Source organism: Mesoplodon bidens (genome assembly GCF_964165515.1).
Source record: "Mesoplodon bidens genome assembly, chromosome: 13".
NCBI lineage: Eukaryota > Metazoa > Chordata > Mammalia > Artiodactyla > Ziphiidae > Mesoplodon > Mesoplodon bidens.
Window position 1 is genome coordinate 10,447,976 of NC_138169.1, and position 22,021 is coordinate 10,469,996.

Consider the following 22,021-nt stretch of genomic DNA (forward strand, 5'->3'; position numbering starts at 1 on the left):
ATAAGTAGAATTCAGTCCGTTGTTCCACTTGTATTTCCATTCTAAAGGTGTCATTATTACTAATACAATGTTATTTATATCTGTTTACTTTTAAATGTTTTTCTAATAAGAACAACCGTCATCATTTTCATAGGGGATTCTTGCTGTGTGGTTTTTTGTTTTTAGAAGCTTTCCCAAGCATTCGAATATATGAAAGGAAGGGATGGTTTGTATTGATAATATACATTGTATATACGCTTATGTGTTCTCACTCCTGTTGATTTTTGAAACTTATTGAAGTCACAGCTGTTTTTTTGCATTTTTTTTCCTTCTCGGTTGGGTGCTGAGAATTTAATTCCATGACCAAATTTAAGATGCAGATTGCACGGCAGGTTGCGTCTTGGCTTTCTCTTCAGTTAAGGTCAACGGGCATCTCTCTCTCTGTCTCAGGTCAGTCTAGAGCATGAAGAGCAGAAACTGGAGCTCAAGCGGCAGCTCACGGAGCTGCAGCTCTCTTTGCAGGAGCGCGAGTCTCAGCTGACAAGCCTGCAGGCAGCCCGGGCAGCTCTGGAGAGCCAGCTCCGCCAGGCAAAGACGGAGCTGGAAGAGACAACAGCGGAAGCAGAAGAAGAGATCCAGGCGCTCACGGTAGGATGAGTGTGGAGCTGAGGATATTTGCTCACCCTTAGAAATGCCAAGAGAGAAAAAATAAACCAGAGAGATGCTTAATGGGCAGAAAATTGGCTTATGTAGGCTGCTTCCTCTTTGGAATTAGTAAACTAGATCAACTGGGCAATGTCTGAACTTTCCTAAGGATCTTGAAAAGTTCCTCCTTTATTTATGCATTTCCCTCTTTTTAAAATAATCATCACTATATTTTAAATTTTAGCTTAACCAAAGTCTGTTTACTTGGGTCTTCTACTTTAGTTTTCAATAAACATTAAAAAAATAATAATCTTATATCTTATAGTAGTCTTTCTACCATATTTTTGTTTTTGTTTTGGTTAACCTCATTTGTGTTCCTTTTTTTTTTTCAAGCTGTAGATTCTGTTTCAAGTCTTTATAGTATGCATTTGGTAGGTTCTGGATGGAAATGATTCTAATGAATGAGAGATTGTTTCTGTAAAAGGGAACTGGCTTCCTTGCTCTTTCTGAGAGACTGGTTTGCTCACGTGAAGGGTGTTCTCAGTAGGTATATTGTTGGTGGGTGGCCCCTGGATTTAGACCTTAGTTCTTTCTGCAAGTCTCAAAATGTGACTTCGTTGGCCAATCTCCCACAGTTGATCCTTCTCACATAGACTGACCCAGGCTAACAAAACTGACAGAATTTTACATGTAAAAATGCCAGTTTACCAGCTTTACAGAGGGAAATACAACCGCCAAGTTGACCAGGATAATCTTCACATTCTTCCCCTTCAGAGAAATCTACTTATAAATCCCATTTCTCTTGGAAGGCTGCTTGGTGGACCTGGACTCTGGGCATAGAGAGCTGAATGAGTTTAATGGCTGGTGTCAACCAAGTGCATACATTTCTAATGGTAACACACTGTACTTGACAAGCGGACAGGCACACTCATGCCTGCTGGTCAGGGTACCCCCTTCTGTGGGCAGGGCACAATGCAGCTGATGTTCAGAGTCTTTTTCAATAAGGTACCCAAATGGGTATCTTATTCATTCTGATTCATTTTGGATCCTGTCCCCATCTCCATCAGCAAACACCTCTAAACATCTCTTAGAGTAGGGTTACTTCTGCAGATGATCATGCACTTTTGTTGCTTATGATTTACCCTGTTTAAAACTAATACGTGTGTGTATGTATATATACATATATACATACATATATATATATTTTATATATATATATATATATATATATATTTTAAACTAATTTCCTTCTTAGAAGTTATCTACGACTGTTGGGTGTTTGGGGACCAAATTGGGAACATGATCTGAGAGTGCCAGGGTCTTTATGGACCAGTCCAGGATACAGGGCCTTCCAGGATTCTGGGGATACAGAGTAACTCCTTTATAGAAGATGCCTGTGCATCCTAGATTTTCCAGGACTTATGCCAAGTTCAGATATTGGTTGCAACCTTAGTTTCCAGTGTTTTCTCTATGAAAACACTCATTAAATGATGCCATGTGCCCCCAGTATTTGGTTTGGAAAAAATAGTTAGTGTCTCTTTGTTTATATTCTGCCCTGTTTCAAAAATGGACTGGAAACAGTTCGGAAAGATACGAAACAATATAACAGGATAGAATAAGAAAGAAAAGTCTAAGAGAAGAGAAGTCATAGAAGAAAAAAATGGAGGTAAGAATGAAATGAATATATACGCCAAGAAGGCGTATACGCTTCCTGGAGAGGGGTGGATGTGGAGAGAGACAGCCAGATGGCATTTCTTAGCTGCTAAAAGAGACACCTAAAATCCAACCACTATTATATTTAATGCCTTGTATATTAATATTTCTCCCCACATGAACCACCCCAGCTCTGAAAGAAGGAGACATCAGTCGTTTAATCTGTACTTAATGAGTCCTCACTGTGCGCCTAGTGCTGTGTCTTTAGCTTTTTCTCCCCAGGGGACTGGCCTGTAATCCCTCAAATCCTTTTACCCTGGAGTGGAGGAGAAGGAAACGTTTACCTCTCTACTCTGTTGGAATTGGGAGGGAGGCGGTGGTCACGCGTCTTATCCTGCCTGTTTGGAAGGAGGAGGGTGTACAGTAGAGCTTGTGTCGCTGCTGTTTATCTGTGGGGAAATTAGTCTTTCAGTCCTGTCTTGCTGCTGGTTGGAATGTGCCGTGTCTAATGGCTGCTGGACGCCTGCACGGCAGCAAGTCACGACTTAATTTAGTCAGATGAGATCACTGCCTCAGAGCATCTTAAAAAAAAAGAAAGAAAGAAAGAAAGAAAGAAAGAAACAAACAAACAAACCTCCCTAGGTCTGGAAACTAGGGCTCTACGACTCTCACAGATGAGGATCCCTTGGAAAATAGGGCTTGTTCACAATGATGACAGGAAAGTGCCTTTGGTCAAATAGCTGTTTGTAAGCCCATCATGCAGGAATCCAAACCTCACATCAATTTGCCTCAGTTCAGTTTGAAGGCTGTGGGTTTTTCCTCTCCCCTCCTCCTGATTATGTCCCATAAATCTGGTCATGGACCACAGGTGGCCATTGTCTGAATGGCTTTGTTGAATTTGTTCCAAAGAATGTATTTTCTGAGAGAGAAAGAAAATGGTCACAGATGCGGTACCCTGACTCCCTCTCTCATTGTTCTGGTCCAAGTTCAGACCCAACGTAAGCATCAATCAAATTCAATCAGCTGGATCTAAAATGATCTCCTAGGAGGCTTGTTTGCTTCATAGCAGGCTGTTTTATCAAGAAAAGGAAATAGTCAAATGGGCTATTATTGCTTTAATTCTAAGAGGTGGCCACCTCCTCACCTGGGAGGGGAGCAGTTACCCGTTTGGCTTCTGCCCCTGGGCCAAAAATAGATGGAGCACAGTTAAAAGGAAGCTCTCCATTGAAGAAGTGTGGCAGGGGCCACCAGTCGCCATTGTTGGTCTTCCTCAGGCTTTCTTTTTTCCCACTCTCCCTTTACCCACCCTGTCAATTGCATTTGCATTGAAATTCACTGGCCATTAAAAGCTGAGATTGAGTCAAGGTGGACAGCAACAAGAGAGTCAGATTTAAACAAAAAGCCATGCTTTTAAGATGCTTCAGTGCTTATTGGTGGAAGAGAGAATTTTCCGCCTGGAATTGAAATTTATGACTCCATGTAGAGACTTCCCTGGCGGTTCGGTGGTTAAGACTTCGTCTTCCAGCGCAGGGGGGTGTGGGTTCAATCTCTGGTCGGGGAGCTAAGATCCTGCATGCCTTGGGGCCAAAAACCCAAAACATAAAACAGAAGCAATATTGTAACAAGTTCAATAAAGACTTTAAAATGGTCCACATCAAAAAATCTTAAAAAAAAAAAAAAAAGACTCCGTGTAATGCCTTCTTCTGAGGAAGAGAATTTGAGCATGCGCACTTCATTGCGTGCAGACGTGCGACGTGATGGGAGCGTTGCTCTGAATGGGGCCGCGGGGTAGAGGAACCGTGTGGGCTTGGTGCCCAGCAGCATGGCTCCACGAACACGTTTCATGTCCCTGTCCTCACATTCTTTTACTGATTTTGTTAAATGCCTGATGCTGAATAATCAAGTCAAAAGCTAGAGACACTCGAGAAAGGGATCCTCCCAGCAGAGCGTGATGGTGGGATCCCAGAGTCATCCTCTTTGATTTGTTAAAATCATTAGTCAGTGCACGCTCTCTTTTTCTCTTTTACATAACTATCAATTGTTTTGAATTAGTAACCCATCGGCATGATAGGCAAGATGTGAAATTGGGTCACCTAAGGTGACAGTGTTGCTTGGCGCCTGCCTTCCCAGGGAAAGGGGTGGATGCGTGGAAGCCTGTGTTCTAGGATACTGACCGTGGATCCCAGAAGGCGGTCAGACATCTAAACACATGTTTCCTTTTCACAGTTCTACAGGTATTTTCTCTCATCGAGGTTGCATAATAATTCTCTTTTCTTCACTCCTCTTGTAACTTTCCTTAAAATTAAAGAAGACATAAGTACTCCCCAAAGTGAGTGCCTCTCTGGTTTCCAGGATGCAGCCTGTCCATTCTGCCTCTTGCCACCCAACCTCTAGGTCAGTGGTTCTCAAGTTGTGGGGGGTGTCTTTGGCTCCGTGGGTGGTCCCCAAGTTCAGGTTATTTTCATAATAATACTAAGCTGTCATGTGATGTTTTTCATTGTGTTAACATTTGCACCGATGGTGCAAAAGCAATACTTTTATTTTAAAAGAAATAATAAATATTTGAAAAAATCTGCTTTAACTTCTAATGTGGTTAATAGAGATAGATATAACTCACATAAACAAAAGCCCTTTGGGGTCCTCAGTAATTTTTAAGAGGGTAAATATTTATTCCCTGTAGCTTCTAACACCTAATTAACATTCAGATATTTCATTGAGAGAATCCAAAGCTTGCTTTACATATTTTATTACCTTTATATATAATGTGACCTTTTGCTTTTTGTGCATTTGTTTTACAACTTATTTCAAAGGAACATAAAACATGTTTCTTGCCATTTTAAAGCTCAGATCAGTTCAATGATTGTTACAGTACTTTCAGCAGTCACAACAGTCACAACTACATTTTGTGTTTATATTTCAGTCAATAATAAATCAAGAGCCATAATGATGGTAGTTCCTTACATTGTACCCTCAAAGAGGAGTGTCATTTGATGTGTCAGAGTGATCCAAAGGCCTCATGATGGTAAATTATAATAGAAATATTAGTGATTGAAATTTCAGGCTCCTGTGGGCCAGTTAGGCAAGTTTCTACTGGTGTGGTGTTATTTGGAAACTTTGCTATTAGTCAGAAAGTGGAACAGGTCTTCTATCCCTCAGTCTAGGCCAGAAAGCTTTTTTATAATCATTGCTTAGGCTTTGAAGAAGTTAACTCCACCTTCAGCTTCCTGTTTCTGTCTGAGTAATTTCACACCAAATAGTCATTTAAGAGTGGAGGTTGGCAAGCTATAGCCAGTGGGCCAAATTTAGTCTGCTTCCTGTAAATAAAGTTTTATTGACACACAATCACACCCATTTGTGTACATATTATCTGTGGGTGGTTTTGTGCTGTGAGGGCAGAGTTGAGTAGTTGTGACAGAGACTGAGTGGCCTTCAAAGCCAAAAATATTTACTATCTGATCCTTACAAGAAAAAAGTTGCTCCTTCCTGCTCTAGAATTTACTAACCTAAGGATACTTCCTCTAGGATACTCACAGATGAGATTCATCAGTGATACAAATAGCCACGTTCCTAATTTGGATAAATAGTATTCTTGCCCCATTAAATTAATAAATCTCTCATATCATTATTAGGCAAAAAACAGAGTTTTGGGGAAAAATCATCTATTAAATTAGTTTTTAAAATGGGGCTAATTATTTGAGATGATTCTAAGTGATAACTCTTAATTTATGAATCTGTAAGTTCGTCTGTGCAATTACTGATTTTTGTTTTGTTTTACCGTTTTTCCAGTCCTCTTCATTCTTTTGTGTAGATTTAAATCTCTGGTTGTCATCTTCTGCCTGAAAGACTTCCTTTAACATTTCTTATAGTACAGGTGTGTGGGTGGCAGATTCTTTCAGCTTTTGTGCGTCTAGAAAGGTCTTTATTTTGCCTTCATTTTTGAAAGATACTTTTGCTGGGTATAGAATTCTAGGTTGACAGATTTTTGTTTTTATTTTCCTTTCAGTACTTTAAAGATGTTGCTCCACTGTCTTCTAGCTTACTCCCCTCCAAAACCCCTCCAGCCTCACTGGGAGAAATGTTTCTTCTCTTTGTTTCTCTATAAGTAACTTGTCTTTTTTCTCTGGCTGGTTTTAAGCTTTTTCTCTTTATTACTGGTTTTAAGCAGTTTGATTATGATGTGATTTAGCTTAATTTCCTTCATGTTTCCTGTGCTTAGGGCTCATTTAACTTTTTGCATCTATGGATTTATTTTTTCGTTGACTTTGGAAAATTTGTGGCCATTATTTCTTCAAATATTTTTTTCTGTCTGTCTCCTGCACTCCTTCAGGGACTTTGATTACATGTATATCAGGCTCCTTGGAGTTGTCTCACAGCTCGTTGATGCTCTGTTCATTTTTTAAGTCTTTTTTTTTCTTTGTGTATTTCATTTTGGATAGTTTCTGTTGCTATGTCTTCAAGTTCACTAATCTTTTTTTCTGCTGTGGCTGATCTGCTGTTATAAACTTAAAATATAAATCTATGGTAAAATAGACATATTTAGAGAATACATCACAGCTAAATTAGGTGCTGAATTTTTCTTTTAAATTTATTTATTTATGTATGTGTGCATTTATTTTTGGCTGCGTTGGGTCTTCATTGCTCCACATGGACTTTCTGTCGTTGTGGCGAGTGGGGGCTACTCCACATTGCGGTACACAGGCTTCTCACTGCAGTGGCTTCTTGTTGCAGAGCACGGGCTCTAGGCACGCAGCTTCAGCAGTTGTGGCACTCGGGCTCAGTAGTTGTGGCACTCGGGCTCAGTAGTTGTGGCTCGTGGGCTCTAGAGCACAGGCTCAGTAGTTGTGGCACACGGGCTTAGCTGCTCTGCGGCGTGTGGGATCTTCCCGGACCAGGGCTCAAACCCGTGTCCCCTGCGTTGACAGGCTAGGTGCTGAATTTTTTGACTTACTTCTCTTATAGACCTTTTTCTTTTTTTAAAAAAAATTAAAGTATAGTTGATTTACAGTATTGTGTTTCTGGTGTACAGCAAAGTGATTCAGCTACATTTTTTTAATATTCTTTTCCATTTTGCTTTATTAGAAGGTATTGAATATAGTCCCCTGTGATATACAGTAGGACCTTGTTGTTTATCTATTTTGTATGTAGTGGTTTATATCTGCTAATCCCAAACTCCTAATTTATCCCTGCCCTTTCCCCTTTGGTAACCATAAGTTTGTTTTCTATGTCTGTGAGTCTATTTCTGTTTTCTAAATAAGTTCATTTGTCACATATTTTAGATTCACATATAAGTGATATCATATGATATTTGTCTTTCCCTGTCTGACTTACTTAGTATGATAATCTCTAGGTCCATCCATGTGGCTGCAAAAGGCATTAGTTCATTCTTCTTTTATGGCTGAGTAGTATTCCATTGTGTATATACCACATCTTCTTTATCCATTCATCTATTGATGGACATTTAGGCTGTTTCCATGTCTTGGCTATTGTAAATAGTGCTGCTATGAACATTGGGGTGCATGTATCTTTTTGAATTAAGAGTTTTCTCTGGATATACGCCCGGGAGTGGGATTGCTAGATCATATGGTAGCTCTATTTTTATTTTTTTAAGGAACCTCCATACCATTCTCCATAGTGGCTGCATCAATTTACATTCCCACCAACAGTGTAGGAGGGTTCCCTTTTTTCCACACCCTCTCCAGCATTTATTCTTATTAATCTCTGACAGAGATGAATTTTTTTTTTTTTTTTTTTTGCGGTAGGCGGGCCCCTCACTGCTGTGGCCTCTCCCCTTGCAGAGCACAGGCTCCGGACGCGCAGGCCCAGCAGCCATGGCTCACGGGCCCAGCCGCTCCGCGGCACGTGGGATCCTCCCAGACCGGGGCACGAACCCGCGTCCCCTGCATCAGCAGGCGGACTCTCAACCACTGCGCCACCAGGGAAGCCCTTTTTTTTTTTTTTTTAAAGGAAAGGACCACTTTTTCCTCTCCCTCAAACTGGATTCTTCTTTGGGCTTTCATAGCTAAGCAAATGGTGCCATAATCTACCTTGTCTTCCAAATCAGAAGTCCGTTAAGGAACCCTTGGCCCCCATGTCCATCAGCAAGTCTTATTACCTGTGCTTCCAAAAGAGATCTCACCTCCAACCACTTCTCTGCATCTTTTGTCACGTCCAGCTCCAAGCCACCATCCTCTCTTCCTTTAATGACAGCAGCAACCTCCTCAGTGGTTTTTGAACTACCTTCTACATTTGTCCTGTTTTGATCTGTTCTTCCTGCAGCATCCACAAAACGAAAACCAGGCCATGTCACTCCGCATTTTAAAACCTCTGTTGGCCTCCAATTAATTGCATTTTGAATGAAATCCAAACTCTTTTCTTGGCCTTCAAGATTCTTGGTCTGGGGCTTCCCTGGTGGTGCAGTGGTTGAGAGTCCGCCTGCCGATGCAGGGGACATGGGTTCGTGCCCCGGTCCGGGAAGATCCCACATGCCACAGAGTGGCTGGGCCCATGAGCCATGGCCGCTGAGCCATGGCTGCTGAGCCTGCACGTCCAGAGCCTGTGCTCCACAACGGGAGAGGCCACAGCAGTGAGAGGCCCGTGTACCGCAAAAAAAAAAAAAAAAAAAAAAAAAAGATTCTTGGTCTGGGCCTGCCTCTCTACCATCAGCTTGGGCCACATTTTCCCTCTTTTGCTCTTGGCCACAATCCACAGAAGAATACATTTTACCTTGAAGTCTCATACAAGGGAGCCTATATACTGAGTTTCAATGAGTTTTAAGGTAGATAATCAGGATGCATCCTATAGCCTGTATATGATTCTGTAGTCATAAGGACATAAACATGTCATAGTTTCATTGGCATTACTCCTTCTTCTTAATGTTACATAAAATTGTGGAAAATCTTAAAATTGATAGCAACTTAAACTTGATGACTTATGGTATCTGAAACAAGTTTCCAACAATGGTGCTTACCTTTACTTTCCAAGGTACATTCTGATGTTTTCTAATGTATCCTGTTTATTCCATTTCATTGGATAAAACAAACCAAAAAAATTTGACTTGACATCTTCACTCTTGAGTCACAGCTTGAAGTGTAAAAAACTGCTCTAGCCACTCAGGTCCTTTTTTGTTCCCCAAATGCACCAAACCCTCTCTTGCCTCAGGATTTTTGCAGATGCTGTTCCCTTTGCTCTTTTCTGTTCTTTGCATGGCTGGCTCCTCATCATCCTGCAGATTTCAGTTTAAATGTCAGCTCTTTAGAGAAGCCCTCCTTGACTGCCCCATCTAAGTGAGTTCTTTCTCTCCCCCCTTATTCTTTTTCCCTAGGCCCCGTTCGTTTCCTTCATAACACTTGTCACTGTTTGTAATCCTGCCCTTGTTTATTTTCTACCTGTCCGCACCAGAATGAAGGTGAGGCCAGATATGCTGTATCTTGCCATAGTGTCTACTGATGCTACTGGTTTAGAGCGCCTCTGCCTTGGTGAAAATCTTTATATTTACTTCAACGTCTATGTAGGGTTTCTGAATCTCAGCAGCTTTGGATTTAATTTTTTAAAAAGTCCCTACTTTGTCCTGGCTATTGTCCTGTATATGTGTGTTTGTATCTTTCTTGGGAGAAGGCTTTGGGGGGGGGGCAGTAGTGGGCAGCCAATTGGAGGGAAGAGGAAAAGATTAAGAATGGGGAGGAAGGGCTTCCCTGGTGGCGCAGTGGTTGAGAGTCTGCCTGCCGATGCAGGGGACGTTGGTTCATGCCCCGGTCTGGGAAGATCCCACATGCTGCAGAGCGGCTAGGCCCGTGAGCCATGGCGCTGAGCCTGCACGTCCAGAGCCTGTGCTCCGCAACGGGAGAGGCCACAAAAGTGAGAGGCCCGCGTACCGCAAAAAAAAAAAAAAAAGAATGGGGAGGAAGACAAATAAAGGAGAGTAAAACTTCATCCTATGTTTTTTTCCTTTCTTCCACTAGTCCCTAGTTTTAATATGAATGTTAAATATATATATTTGTAAAGGGTGTCATGTGTGGTCTAAATAGTTAATTGTTATTAATAGTCATTGTGTATTCCTGTAACTTTGCTTCTCCTGTTGGGTATGACTTGCTTAATTCTTTGAAAAAAAGGTGCTGGGGCAGCTGCAACAGTCTTGGCTTTTTTAGACAAATTGTGATTTTCTTTATTTGACCCATAGCATGTAGAATTGTATTCCACCCTATGGAAAATTTACAATCGACTTCTTACCTTTTAGGCACATAGAGATGAAATCCAGCGCAAATTTGATGCCCTCCGTAACAGCTGTACTGTGAGTATTAACCAAAGATGATGAAAATAACATGAAACTAAAACTGAGAAGGAAAGGGGGACGTCTCATTCTAATATCAGTGACTGATTTTTGATATAAACTTACAGATTGAAGCAGTTAATGCGGTCCAACTGATTTGGAAGCTTCTGAGCCTCAGATAACTTCCGTGTCTTGTGTTCCTGCCAGTTAAAAAAAAAATTAAACCATTCTTCGTGTTTGGGGAAGGCTTGTTGGAATGGTCAAAATAATTCTCACTGCAGAACCACTAATAGATCTCAGTAGCTGCAACGGAAGTCCCATTGGAGCTCCCCTCCCTTCTCCAATCTAGAAGGTTCTGTCTGAGACTGGCCCCGGATGGTAAGGGGCAGTTAGACATGTCAGGCTTCTCCACCCTACTGCCTCTACAGAGAGGGAAGACCAACAAGTTCTCCTCCTGGGGAATCTAGAAGGGTTAACTTCCTAACAGGCAAAATCTGGCTTCCTAACATGCAAATTCAGAATCTAGGACTCTTTGGGAGTCGTTATGTCTATTGAGAGAAGTCAATTCCAGGAGCAGATAAGCATCATTCATAGGTTATGTAATAGGGTAGGATCAGTGGAAACTCGGAGTCTATTTTTGATCAGAGAGAGGGACTAAAATAGGCCCCTTTCAGAAGGGAGGGATGTTGTCCTTATTCATGGTTCTACTTCCTTTCTTTGGTCCTTTCATTGCTCTGTTACCTCCTTAGGCAGTTCTCAGTCAGCTTCTCTCCATTTGTATTGTTTGCATCTGTAACTTTCCAGAAACACCCCTCCACCTCCTATAGGCATATTTTCTTTTCTTGTAATGAACTCCTCCTTTCCTCCTTACCTACTATAAATGGGACATTAAGTCCTGGTATATGCTCCCCCCCTCTTGCCCCCTGCTTCATTTAGGTATAAAATGCACACAACAAAGTACATGAAGTGCAACTAATATTAAGCATATAGCTCGATGGATTTGTATGTGTATAGACAACTTGTGTAACCACAACAAAGATCAAGATACATAACTTTTGGGCTTCCCTGGTGGCGGCGTAGTGGTTGAGAGTCCGCCTGCCGATGCAGGGGACACGGGTTCGTGTCCCGGTCCGGGAAGATCCCACATGCTGCGGAGCGGCTGGGCCCGTGAGCCATGGCCGCTGAGCCTGCACGTCTGGAGCCTGTGCTTCGCAACGGGAGAGGCCACAACAGTGAGAGGCCTGCATACCGCAAAAAAAAAAAAAAAAGATACATAACTTTTCAGCTCCCAGAAGGTTCCCTCCTCTCCTCTTCCCATCAGCATCCTTTGCCCTAAGGGTAACCAGTATTCTGACCTCTGATACCACACCTTAGTTTTGACTGTTCTTGAACTTCATATAAATGGAATCATAGAAGATGTGGTCTTTTGGGTTTAGCTTTTTTTGTTACTTAAATTGTCTCTGAGGTTCATCCATGTTGTTGCATCCATCAAGATTTTGTTATATTTTAATTACGGTGTTGTGTTTCCAGTGTGTGTATAGAACTGAAGTTTGTTTATCCATTCTCCTGTTGATGGATGTTGGGTTGTTTCTGGTAGGAATAAAGCTATTAGGAACATTCCTGTACAGGTCCTTTGACGGCTGTAAGGCCTTGTTTCTGATGAGCATATACCCAAGAGTGGAATAGCTAGGTCATGGGACGTGCCTCTGTTTCACTCTAGTAGGTACCTGGCAGATGGAATTTAGGTCTGTTTCCTGTTGCCAGTGGCTGGATCTAGGGTGAGCCTGCCTTAGCATTATCTGTTGATTTTTTCCCTTCCTTGAGGAATTGATGCATTCTGTTCCTGTACTCTTTTGCCTTACTTTTTTAGTTTCTTATTATCTTGGTTTCTTATTTTACACAAGAGTTATTTGCTTATATTACATACATGCTCATAAATGATCACTGAATAAAATATAGATCATTTTAGGACTGTGACTTTTTTTTTTAACATTACTATTTTTTCCTAAAATAAACTTGGATGCATTTTAAATGTGTACATCAGTAATCCTGTTCCATTCATCTGGAGTTTTCTTTTCTCCTTTTTTAGTCTTTTTTTTTAAACATCTTTTTTTTTTTACAGCTTTTTTTCTTTTTACAGCTTAAGGGATAATCAGAGTACAATAACCTGATGAGTTTTGAAATGTGTGTATATTTGTGAAATCAGCAAAACAATCAAAATAACAAACATAGTCATCACCCTCAAGAGTTTCCTTGTGTGCCTTTGTAATCCTCCCTCTCCCCCATTTTTAAAATTGCAAGTGTAGTTTTAATAGAATATACCAATATGTAGAACAAATTTGGTTACTTTCTTATGTAACTTTTGTACTCTCTTTATCCCTCAAATTTGCTTTTTCTGGCACAGTGACTTCTAATCCTTCCTTTACTTACCCCTGGCATTCTGTGGAGAAGCCTTTGGGGGCCTCTCCCAGTGGGAGGGGGAACCCAAGAAAGTGATCCCCACCCACAGTTCAGCTAGGGCAGCTGGGTAGCTTGGGGGTCCAAACCACACGCTCTGGAGTCAGATAGACTGGTTCAGATTCTAAATTGGTCTCTTGGTAACCTATGTGATGTTACACTCTTGAGGCTCCATTTCTTTGTCCATGAAATGGGATGACATTGTATGTCCTCAATTTCAGTACACCATTGATTGTAAGATGCATAATTCATTTAATTACTGCTCTTTGCGGGGCTGGGTGAGGGAAGAGAGACAGCTGCTTAGTTGCAATATACATTCAGATTTCAGAAACGGTAAAACCTAGGAAACACTGAGTCATAGAATCCGAAACTTGGTAATAATACCTGGGGTTCCTGCAAGAAGTAGATGGTGCATTGGTGTTTGTACAGGGCCTGGTCCACAGAATGCACTAATCAGTGTTGGTTGCTATTATCCTTTTATTATATTGGATTTACCACAGAATCTTGTGTAGAAAACGGTCCCGCTCCTTAAAAAAGTTTGAAAACCACCACTTTAGAACAACACTTGGCAGCAGTGGTAGATCTCAGTTATACTTTCGCAAGTTCAAAGGCTGCTTTATAGACACTTTAGGAGAGTGCAATAGATGTTCCTTTCTCGTTGGTGCTGTCCAGGATTGTCGCCGCTGGGAAATGTCATCTTTGTTACTGGTGGGAACTCCTGTAATAGCTCAATCAATTGGAGCTCCCAGTTAGCAGCTTTTAAAAAGCTCATGAGCAGTAAGATTTTCGAGCTCAGGCCATTTCTATATTGTGAAGAGATTTAAAAAAAGGATTTGATTCAATCTGGCACCTAAAACCCTACCTAAGTCTGTTTTGGAGAGGAGTTGGTGGGCCAACATATGACACGGTTTTAATTATGAATCAATCTGTCAGCTATAAGATTAAAAATAAATAATATGCAAATAGCTGCCTTCAAGAAGGAACGAGGCATTAAAATAGGATGTCAGCTCTGTGTCTTTTCAGCCCGATACTCATTGTCTGGCTGGTGTCTTCACCCACAACATGCTCTTGGACATTTACCAGGTAGCATTCCCTCTGCTGGTTGCCCAGTCAGGTGTGAGAGGTAACATATGTATCTCGGAACCATGAGGTGTGCTTAAAAAGCAACAGATAACCCCAAATAGAGATCTTTAAAAAAATTTTTTTTCGACACTGAGAGTAGATAATTTTTTTGTATCCCTGTTTTCTGTTAGAATTGTACCAAGATCTCTTATCTGTAAAAACAGCATAGAAGAAAGCTCTGCTGGCCCTTGCATTATGAAACTATCTCCCTCATCTTATTTTTACCACTAAGATGGAATCAGCCTTGCAGTTTATCTTTCCTGCCTTCTATCCTTGGGGTTGAAAGCTTAAGAGACTCATAATACAGGAAACAGATCATTTGCCCTTGGTGTGGAGAGAATATACCCACAAAGTAGACCTAAGAATTGTCTTTGCTTATAACCTGGTTCAAAATCACAGATAGCTCATTATTATCCTTTTTTTTTTTTTTTTTTTTTTAACCACGGAGATCATTAATTTACTGCCTGTGTCTCAGGTCCGCCCAATATCTGTGTGTGTCTAACACTCTGCCAACTCCAACAGAGCCACAAGCTCAACGTGTTACGGCTTTGGGCAGGAAGAACATACGAAACGTCCGAATGCGCTAACATGCTTTCACGAGGCCTCGGCTGCTTCGTGCAAGCACCTAATCCTCCTCTTGTCAAACAGGCAACATAGAGATGATGACAGAATACAGAGCCAATCATCACAAAGTGTAAACACAAGTCAGAGACCCCTTGAAAACAGGGTGACGACAGGAAATAGAAGGACTCTTCCTACTCCAGTGGCCAGTCGAAATGAGAGTAGTAATCTTGGCACCTCCCTGACTTTTTTCGAGTGTTTCTTCTTTAGCACTTTATTATCTAATTTGGGAAGGAGGAGAAGAAGTGGCAGAAATGGGCTTATTATAAATTGCATTTTTTTTCATGAGTCAAAGAAAGGGAGTAGGTACCCAAAGGCTTAAATATGTCTTTGAATGACAAGTAAATTATTTTGGCAGCATATATATTCTTATGTGGGTAGATTTTCTGTAGTCTGTTTGCTCCCCATGGGGCACCATTGATGCCTCAACATCTTGGTCACTAATTTTTATCCCATGTATTTCACATGATGCGTTAAAGTAGAATAGCACACAAGAAAAAGCCAAAACATTAAAACCAGAGCAACAGAGGAGGTAGTCAATATAGTATTTACCTCCATGTCAGGTGGAGAAACCAACCCAGGCAAGTTGAAGGTGGCTTATTTGGGGCTTCCAGACTCCATTTTATAGCACAGCTTCCAGGCCAGTTTGCCTCATCAGTCTTGTTGTTTTCCTTTGGGGGCAGAGGTAGAAGGAAGCACAGTGGAGACATTTGCAGTCTAGGAGGAAAACCACCTTAAGGAATGGGTTTACTGCATTGTTTATTCATTGTTTCTGCTTTCGGGAGATTTAACCACATCACACAGAGGGTGATACAGGGTTCCCTGTGAGGCAGAAGTGCCTGCTAGGAGTGACAGACTTGCAGTTTTTTTCCTTTTTTTTTTTTTTTAACCCCGATAAAGAAGGAGGTTTAGCCAAGAACCTGACCAGATAACCTTTATTCCCCCTCTTGTAGCTGATAGCATTACACAAACTGTAGGAATTAACATGGCTTTTCATATTAAAATACAAATTATTAGACCACTTACTGCATTAAAAGCTCATCAGCACAGTTAACAAAATGAAAAGCTGTGGCCACATTGAACAAATCTACTTAATTGATGTTCTTTAATTCTATGTGCCTGGGAAGATTTTTTTTTAATTGATAGTCAAAGTAGGTTAAAATAGGGAGTTAGTCATGGCAACATTTCAGAAACTAAAACTAAGTCTACTCTAGGTTTGAAAATGGGAAAAAATTAACCATAGGCTCAGAGGCACTTCCTTTTAATTTACTCCTTTTAGTTATGTAAAATTTAATTTACCGCCAGTGTGCCTCATTCCAACTATTATTAGAAAATTGCCCTTAAACTTCTAAAGTATTATATATAAAAGCTCTTTGCAAGTGCTGGTACTAAACCTCAGCAAAGAGAACAGGAAAGCTAAATGCACTGAAATTGAAATCATTCCGCCATTGAGCAGGGAAATCATTTAGTAACACCAGGTTAAATCTCTCTCAGTAAAATGGCAATTTCATATACATGCCTTCCCACTTTCTGATAGCCAGCTGCATAATTAGAACCATTTAAAGTGATGCTGACATACAGTATTATATTTTCAGGATTATTCTGAGAGTCCCTTAAATTTTTTTTTCTTTTGTTGCATGAACTTAAATTTATTGCCTAAAATATTATTAAAATAACTCTTAGTGTCCTTCACTCAGTCTTTCGTGATAAGAACTTTATTTTGCTTTCTAAGACTGTTTCCCAGGATAATGTCCTGTAGATGGTGTCCCTGGTGTTTTAGCCTAATCAGCAGATTGTGATACCAGTCTCTCTACTATTCCTCTTTCCTCAGTTTGCATCTTCCACATTCTGTTATCGACCATGAACTTGATCTCATTTAAAGTTGCCCCTTCCATATGGCAGGCACTTTTGATTGATTTGTTTTTACCATATTTTCCCGATGAATCCTGAGTCAGAAAAGAATCCGAGACATTTCTTGTTCTCCCACAGCATATGTGTGTTTGGGCGCTAAGGGGGCGGGTGTGGGAGATTGAGTTTGGCTCACAGGGGTTGGATGGGCAAACGTGAGTTGCACACTGATCGTCATTATCATGTAGGTTCAAGTGCTGATGGCTCTAGAAGCAATTTCTCATTTCAGATCAACTTGCTTGCTGCGTAACCCGATTCCTTTCCTCTTAGGTAATCACAGACCTGGAGGAGCAGCTAAACCAGCTGACGGAGGACAACGCTGAGCTCAACAACCAAAATTTCTACTTGTCCAAACAACTTGACGAGGCCTCTGGCGCCAGCGACGAGATCGTACAGCTGCGAAGTGAAGTAGACCATCTCCGCCGCGAGATCACGGAGAGGGAGATGCAGCTCACCAGTCAGAAGCAAGTAAGGATTGTAAACAGTGTCAGAGACTTCCCCAGGAAACTTGGAACCCCTTTAAATTTTAGAGCAGGTGCCAGTTGTATCTCTCCCAAGGGTTCTCAGACTGAGCCTGTCCAGTAAAAGGGCTCTTTTTTATAATCATGTCTGTGTTTTGTTGTTGTTTTTTTTTTGCGGTACGCGGGCCTCGCACTGTTGCAGCCTCTCCCGTTGCGGAGCACAGGCTCCGGACGCGCAGGCTCAGCGGCCATGGCTCACGGACCCACCCGCTCCGCGGCATGAGGGATCTTCCCGGACCGGGGCACGAACCCCTGTCCCCTGCATTGGCAGGCGGACTCTCAACCACTGCGCCACCAGGGAAGCCCCATATCTGTGTTTTGAAGGCTTGTGGGTTTTAAAAATGGCTTTTAGAAGTGTGTAGTTGGTTTTTGGGTTTTTTTTTTGTTTTTTGGCCGCTCTGCACAGCATGCAAGATCTTAGTTCCCCATCCCTTTGGAACCCGTGCCCCCTGCAGTGGAAGTGCAGAATCTTAACCACTGGACTGCCAGGGAAGTCCTGTGTGTGGTTGTTCTTGATTTTGATTTAAAACCATTAAAAATAGAATAGAATGCTTCTGTGAGCCACTTTATTTTTATGTATTTATTTAAAAAAATTTTTTTGGCTGCGCCACGTGGCCTATAAGATCTTATTTCCCCTACCGGGGATTGAACCCTGGCCCGTGGCAGTGAGAGCTCAGAGTCCTAACCACTGGACCGCCAGGAAATTCCCGAGCCACTTTATTGTTAAGTGTGGTCTCTTTTCCCTGGTCTTCCTCCTGGTTCTTTCTATAAGATGACGGCAGAAATGGCCCTTCATCCATTCTTGTCTGGTCCCCTCATTCTGTAGGAGAAAAAGATAGTGTCTTTCAGACCATAGTTAGAAACTCCTGCTTTTCTGAAACTGATCCGACAAAAGTAACATCTGGGAAATCTCATTTGATACAAAGCACAACTCAGTGATACTGATTTGCAGACGATGGAGGCTCTGAAGACCACCTGCACAATGCTGGAGGAGCAGGTCATGGACCTGGAGGCCCTGAACGACGAGCTGCTGGAAAAAGAGCGGCAGTGGGAGGCCTGGAGGAGCGTCCTTGGTGACGAGAAGTCCCAGTTTGAGTGTCGGGTTCGAGAGTTACAGAGGATGCTGGACACCGAGAAGCAGAGCAGGTGGGACTTCCTGTTGGTAGAAAGCTGTGGCAGGTGACAGCAGCAGGATCCACCTCAGAGCTACCAGCAGGGTAACCGGTTGTCCCAGCGTGGCCAGGACTGAGCAGTGTCCTGGGACATGAGACTTTCAGTGTTAAAACCGGGAGACTCTTGTGCAGACCAGAATGGGTCCGTCATCCTCGGTGTAAATACAGGCACTGCCGTTTGGCAGTAGATGGTGACCACTTACCCCATGCAGGGCCCTGGGAGTCAGCAGGGAGAACATCTCAGCGCTTTCTTTGTAGAAACTCTTTTCTCGGGTTTCTAATCACTGTGACCATGTAGCAAGACCATCACTATTTCGATCCTGGTCATTTGTGATGCAAGCCTGCCTTCTACACCAACCTTGGCATTATTGACAGTTCAGGACGGGTGATCCTTTGTCGCGAGCCCTCTTCTGTGCGCTGCAGGCTGCCAAGCAGCACCCCTGGGCTTGACTAAACCCGAGGAGCTGCTCCCTCCTGCAGTGTGACAACCCAGAACATCTCCACACATTGCCCAGTGTCCCCTGGGGGGCAAAAATCACCCCCAGTTTGAGAACAACTGCTCTATAAGAACAGTTTGGGTTTTTTTTTTTTCCATTTCTTGGTAGGAAATAAGTTCAGGTAGTATCTTTTCTCTGAGTTCCCACAGTCCTCCCAGCATAGAATTCCCTTCCTGCCGGGGTCACAGGTGTGAGGGTTGTGTACTGCATGCTGCTGGGGATGCTGTTTGCACTGAAGACGTCATAGATAGGAAGATTTATTATGACAGTTTAACAGCTCACGGCAGCAGTGTTTGCACTAACAAAATCAGTATATTATGACGGTTTACCAACAGATGGAAGTAAACAGTCTTAAAGAACACGTGCCTTTCTTAGTTTGTGCAGAGACACCTACAGGCTGGTATTCGCCCCGTGGCTTCATATCTGCCCAGTTGAATCCTATCCCTCCCCCATAACCTCGCTAATATCACCTTCCTCTGAAACTTGCCTTCCTGCGGTACTCTGAACTCCTTTTTTTTTGGCCGTGTTGGGTCTTCATTGCTGCACGCGGGCTTTCTCTAGTTGCGGCGAGTGGGGGCTACTCTTAGTTGCGGTGCATGGGCTTCTCATTGCGGTGGCTTCTCTTGTTGCGGAGCACAGGCTCTAGGCGTGTGGGCTTCAGTAGTTGCAGCGTGCAGGCTTCAGTAGCGGTGCATGGGCTCAGTAGTTGCGGCGCACAGGCTATAGGGCACGCGGGCTTCAGTAGTTGTGGCTCCTGGGCTCTAGAGCGCAGGCTCAGTAGTTGTGATGCACGGGCTTAGTTGCTCCATGACATGTGGGATCTTCCCGGACCAGGGCTCGAACCCATGTCCCCTGCATTGGCAGGCAGATTCCCAACCACTGCGTCACCAGGGAAGTCCACTCTGAACTCTGTAAGCAAGATAAACTATACCTGGAAATATTTATCATTTATTAGGACTCTATCAGATTCATTTTAGTGTTTACCACATTTGCTTGATCATAAAGTAGACTCATCACAGTCTTGGATGTATAATCTGTGCTTAATCAAACTAGAAAAGACTGGAAGCAAAGAGGACCTATAAGTTTCAAGAGAAACTGGTAAAAATATTCCCCTTTTAGACATCTTCCCATTCAGGGTACTTGCTGATGTAAGGGGGCTGCTGGTTTAAGACCTCCTGTTGCCGTTTCCCTCCAAACTCTTGGGCTCCCCCGTCCTCACCATACGTTCTGGCTGCCCTCACACAGACCCCCTCCCTCCCACCTGCAAGTCCAGCTCTTATGCCAGCTGTTTCTGGAATCCTTCAGAGACAGTTTTGGGGACGGAATCTGACCATAGCATCAAGAAATTCACAACCACACGTGGAAGGTGTAATCATGGGCTGTGCTTGGGAAGACATTTCCTGTATACTTTCAGGGGCAATTGTGAAAGATCTTGGCTACCCACCCCCGTTTTTTTCCTGCCTCTATTTTGGTATTATGTGGGACCTGAGATGAGTAAAATATAATTCTTAATTCTTGTCTTCAAGAGGCTAAGAGTCTAGTGGAGGAAGTAAACTATGCATTGAGCTATTTATCGCCTAAAATAGAGAGTGGGCTGTGCCAGACGAGAAGTACATTTATGCTTTGGGGACAACAAGGAGAGGTTGCTTCTGAGAGGGAAACTGGGAAAGGTTCTATGGTGGACATGGCCTTTGAGTTTACCCTTGAAGTCTGAGTAAGATTTGGATTTGTCGGGTGGGGAAGGAGAGCTGCCAGTGGAGGAGCCTGTACAAGCCCAGGTGTGGAAGCAGCAAAGCATAAGACCTAAAGGGGGGAGGGGCAGTGATTTTTCTAGTTTGCTTCCAGTTTTTCTGTTCTTTCACCTTATTTACAGATATTGATACATCCATCAGGTTCAAGTTTCAGTTTCTTGAGGAGCACCCAGAACACTTCACCTCTTGCATGTACTTTAAGGAGAGGAAATGTTTGCTCACATGGGGCCTCGCATGGCCCTTTGCACCCTGTGTTCCTTCAGCAGGCCCTCATTCCCTTCCCGCTCCCGTAGGAGGGTGTGACAGTCTTGTGACGTCTTCTCCAACCCAGTTGCATTTGGAAAGATGCCTTATCGCCTTCAGCCTTTCCAAGTGCGTATATATTCACAGGAACTTTACCTGTGAAGAGTATTTTTACCCAGGGCCTAAAGTGGGTCACATCTTCACTCTGAACGTGGTCAGAAAACAAGACATGATTCAGAACAAGGGGTCGGGTTGGGCATCTCGCCAGCCTGCAGTCTGTTTGGTTGCTTAGCAGGGCCCAAGCTGGACCAGCTTCCTTCCTGCAGGGTGGCGATGGTGGGGCTTCTGAACGCGCCTGTGTTTTCTCGCAGGGCGAGGGCCGATCAGCGGATCACCGAGTCGCGCCAGGTGGTCGAGCTGGCAGTGAAGGAGCACAAGGCTGAGATTCTGGCCCTGCAGCAGGCTCTCAAGGAACAGAAGCTGAAGGCCGAGAGTCTCTCCGACAAGGTCAGCCCCTGTCCCTCCTGTCCTTTAGATACACGTGTGCACCTCCTTTTAGCAGGTATGCTTGACACACAGTAACATGTGATCAATGGTCAGCGTGTTTCATAAACAGAGTCGTGTGATTATGCTTCCCCGTGGGCCGCCCTCTGTTGCCAGTAGCGTGGGTGAGGGGGGCAGGTACTAGGGTATCAGAGTCGGTCAGTGACTTCCTCACAGCTGTCCATCAGGGCCCCTGAGGTCGAGATTTTGATCTGGGTGCACAACACTCTTCCTTTCTGGCATTTGATTTCTAGAAACCTTCATGGGTCTAATGTCGAACATCCTTGGGGAGTGGGGAGTGTTGAGGACTCATGCTCATTCCATTGCTGCAATGACAGGAAGCCTCAGCCTCTCTGGGTTCTAAGTCCAGGGACACGGTAGGATCTGAGGATGGTGCGGGTTCTCAGTATTTCACGTTGGAAATACACGTGTTCTGTCCACGTAGCATTCTGTATCCTGTATTTACAAAGTGACATACCAGTGTTTGGAGATTTTTATCTAATAATCTTAAAAGAGATTTCAAATAGGTGCTTCAATATTATAGATAACAAAAGGTCCGAGGAATTTCATGTATACGCATAGCCTCATACATACGCACTCTTTTGCACACACACACAAGCACACACACACATAATATAAAATA

General features: G+C 42.9%; 1 protein-coding gene across 1 annotated transcript in view; it reads left to right on the forward strand.

The window, feature by feature from the left end:
* The window catches only part of CIT (citron rho-interacting serine/threonine kinase), a 173,404-nt gene that overhangs the window by 119,775 nt on the left and 31,608 nt on the right, over positions 1–22,021 (forward strand). Inside the window, exons 23-27 of the mRNA XM_081252505.1 lie at positions 430–627; positions 10,511–10,564; positions 16,922–17,119; positions 18,125–18,318; positions 21,207–21,342. Coding sequence (XP_081108631.1) covers positions 430–627; positions 10,511–10,564; positions 16,922–17,119; positions 18,125–18,318; positions 21,207–21,342 — 780 coding nt within the window. The remainder of the gene's footprint in view (positions 1–429; positions 628–10,510; positions 10,565–16,921; positions 17,120–18,124; positions 18,319–21,206; positions 21,343–22,021) is intronic.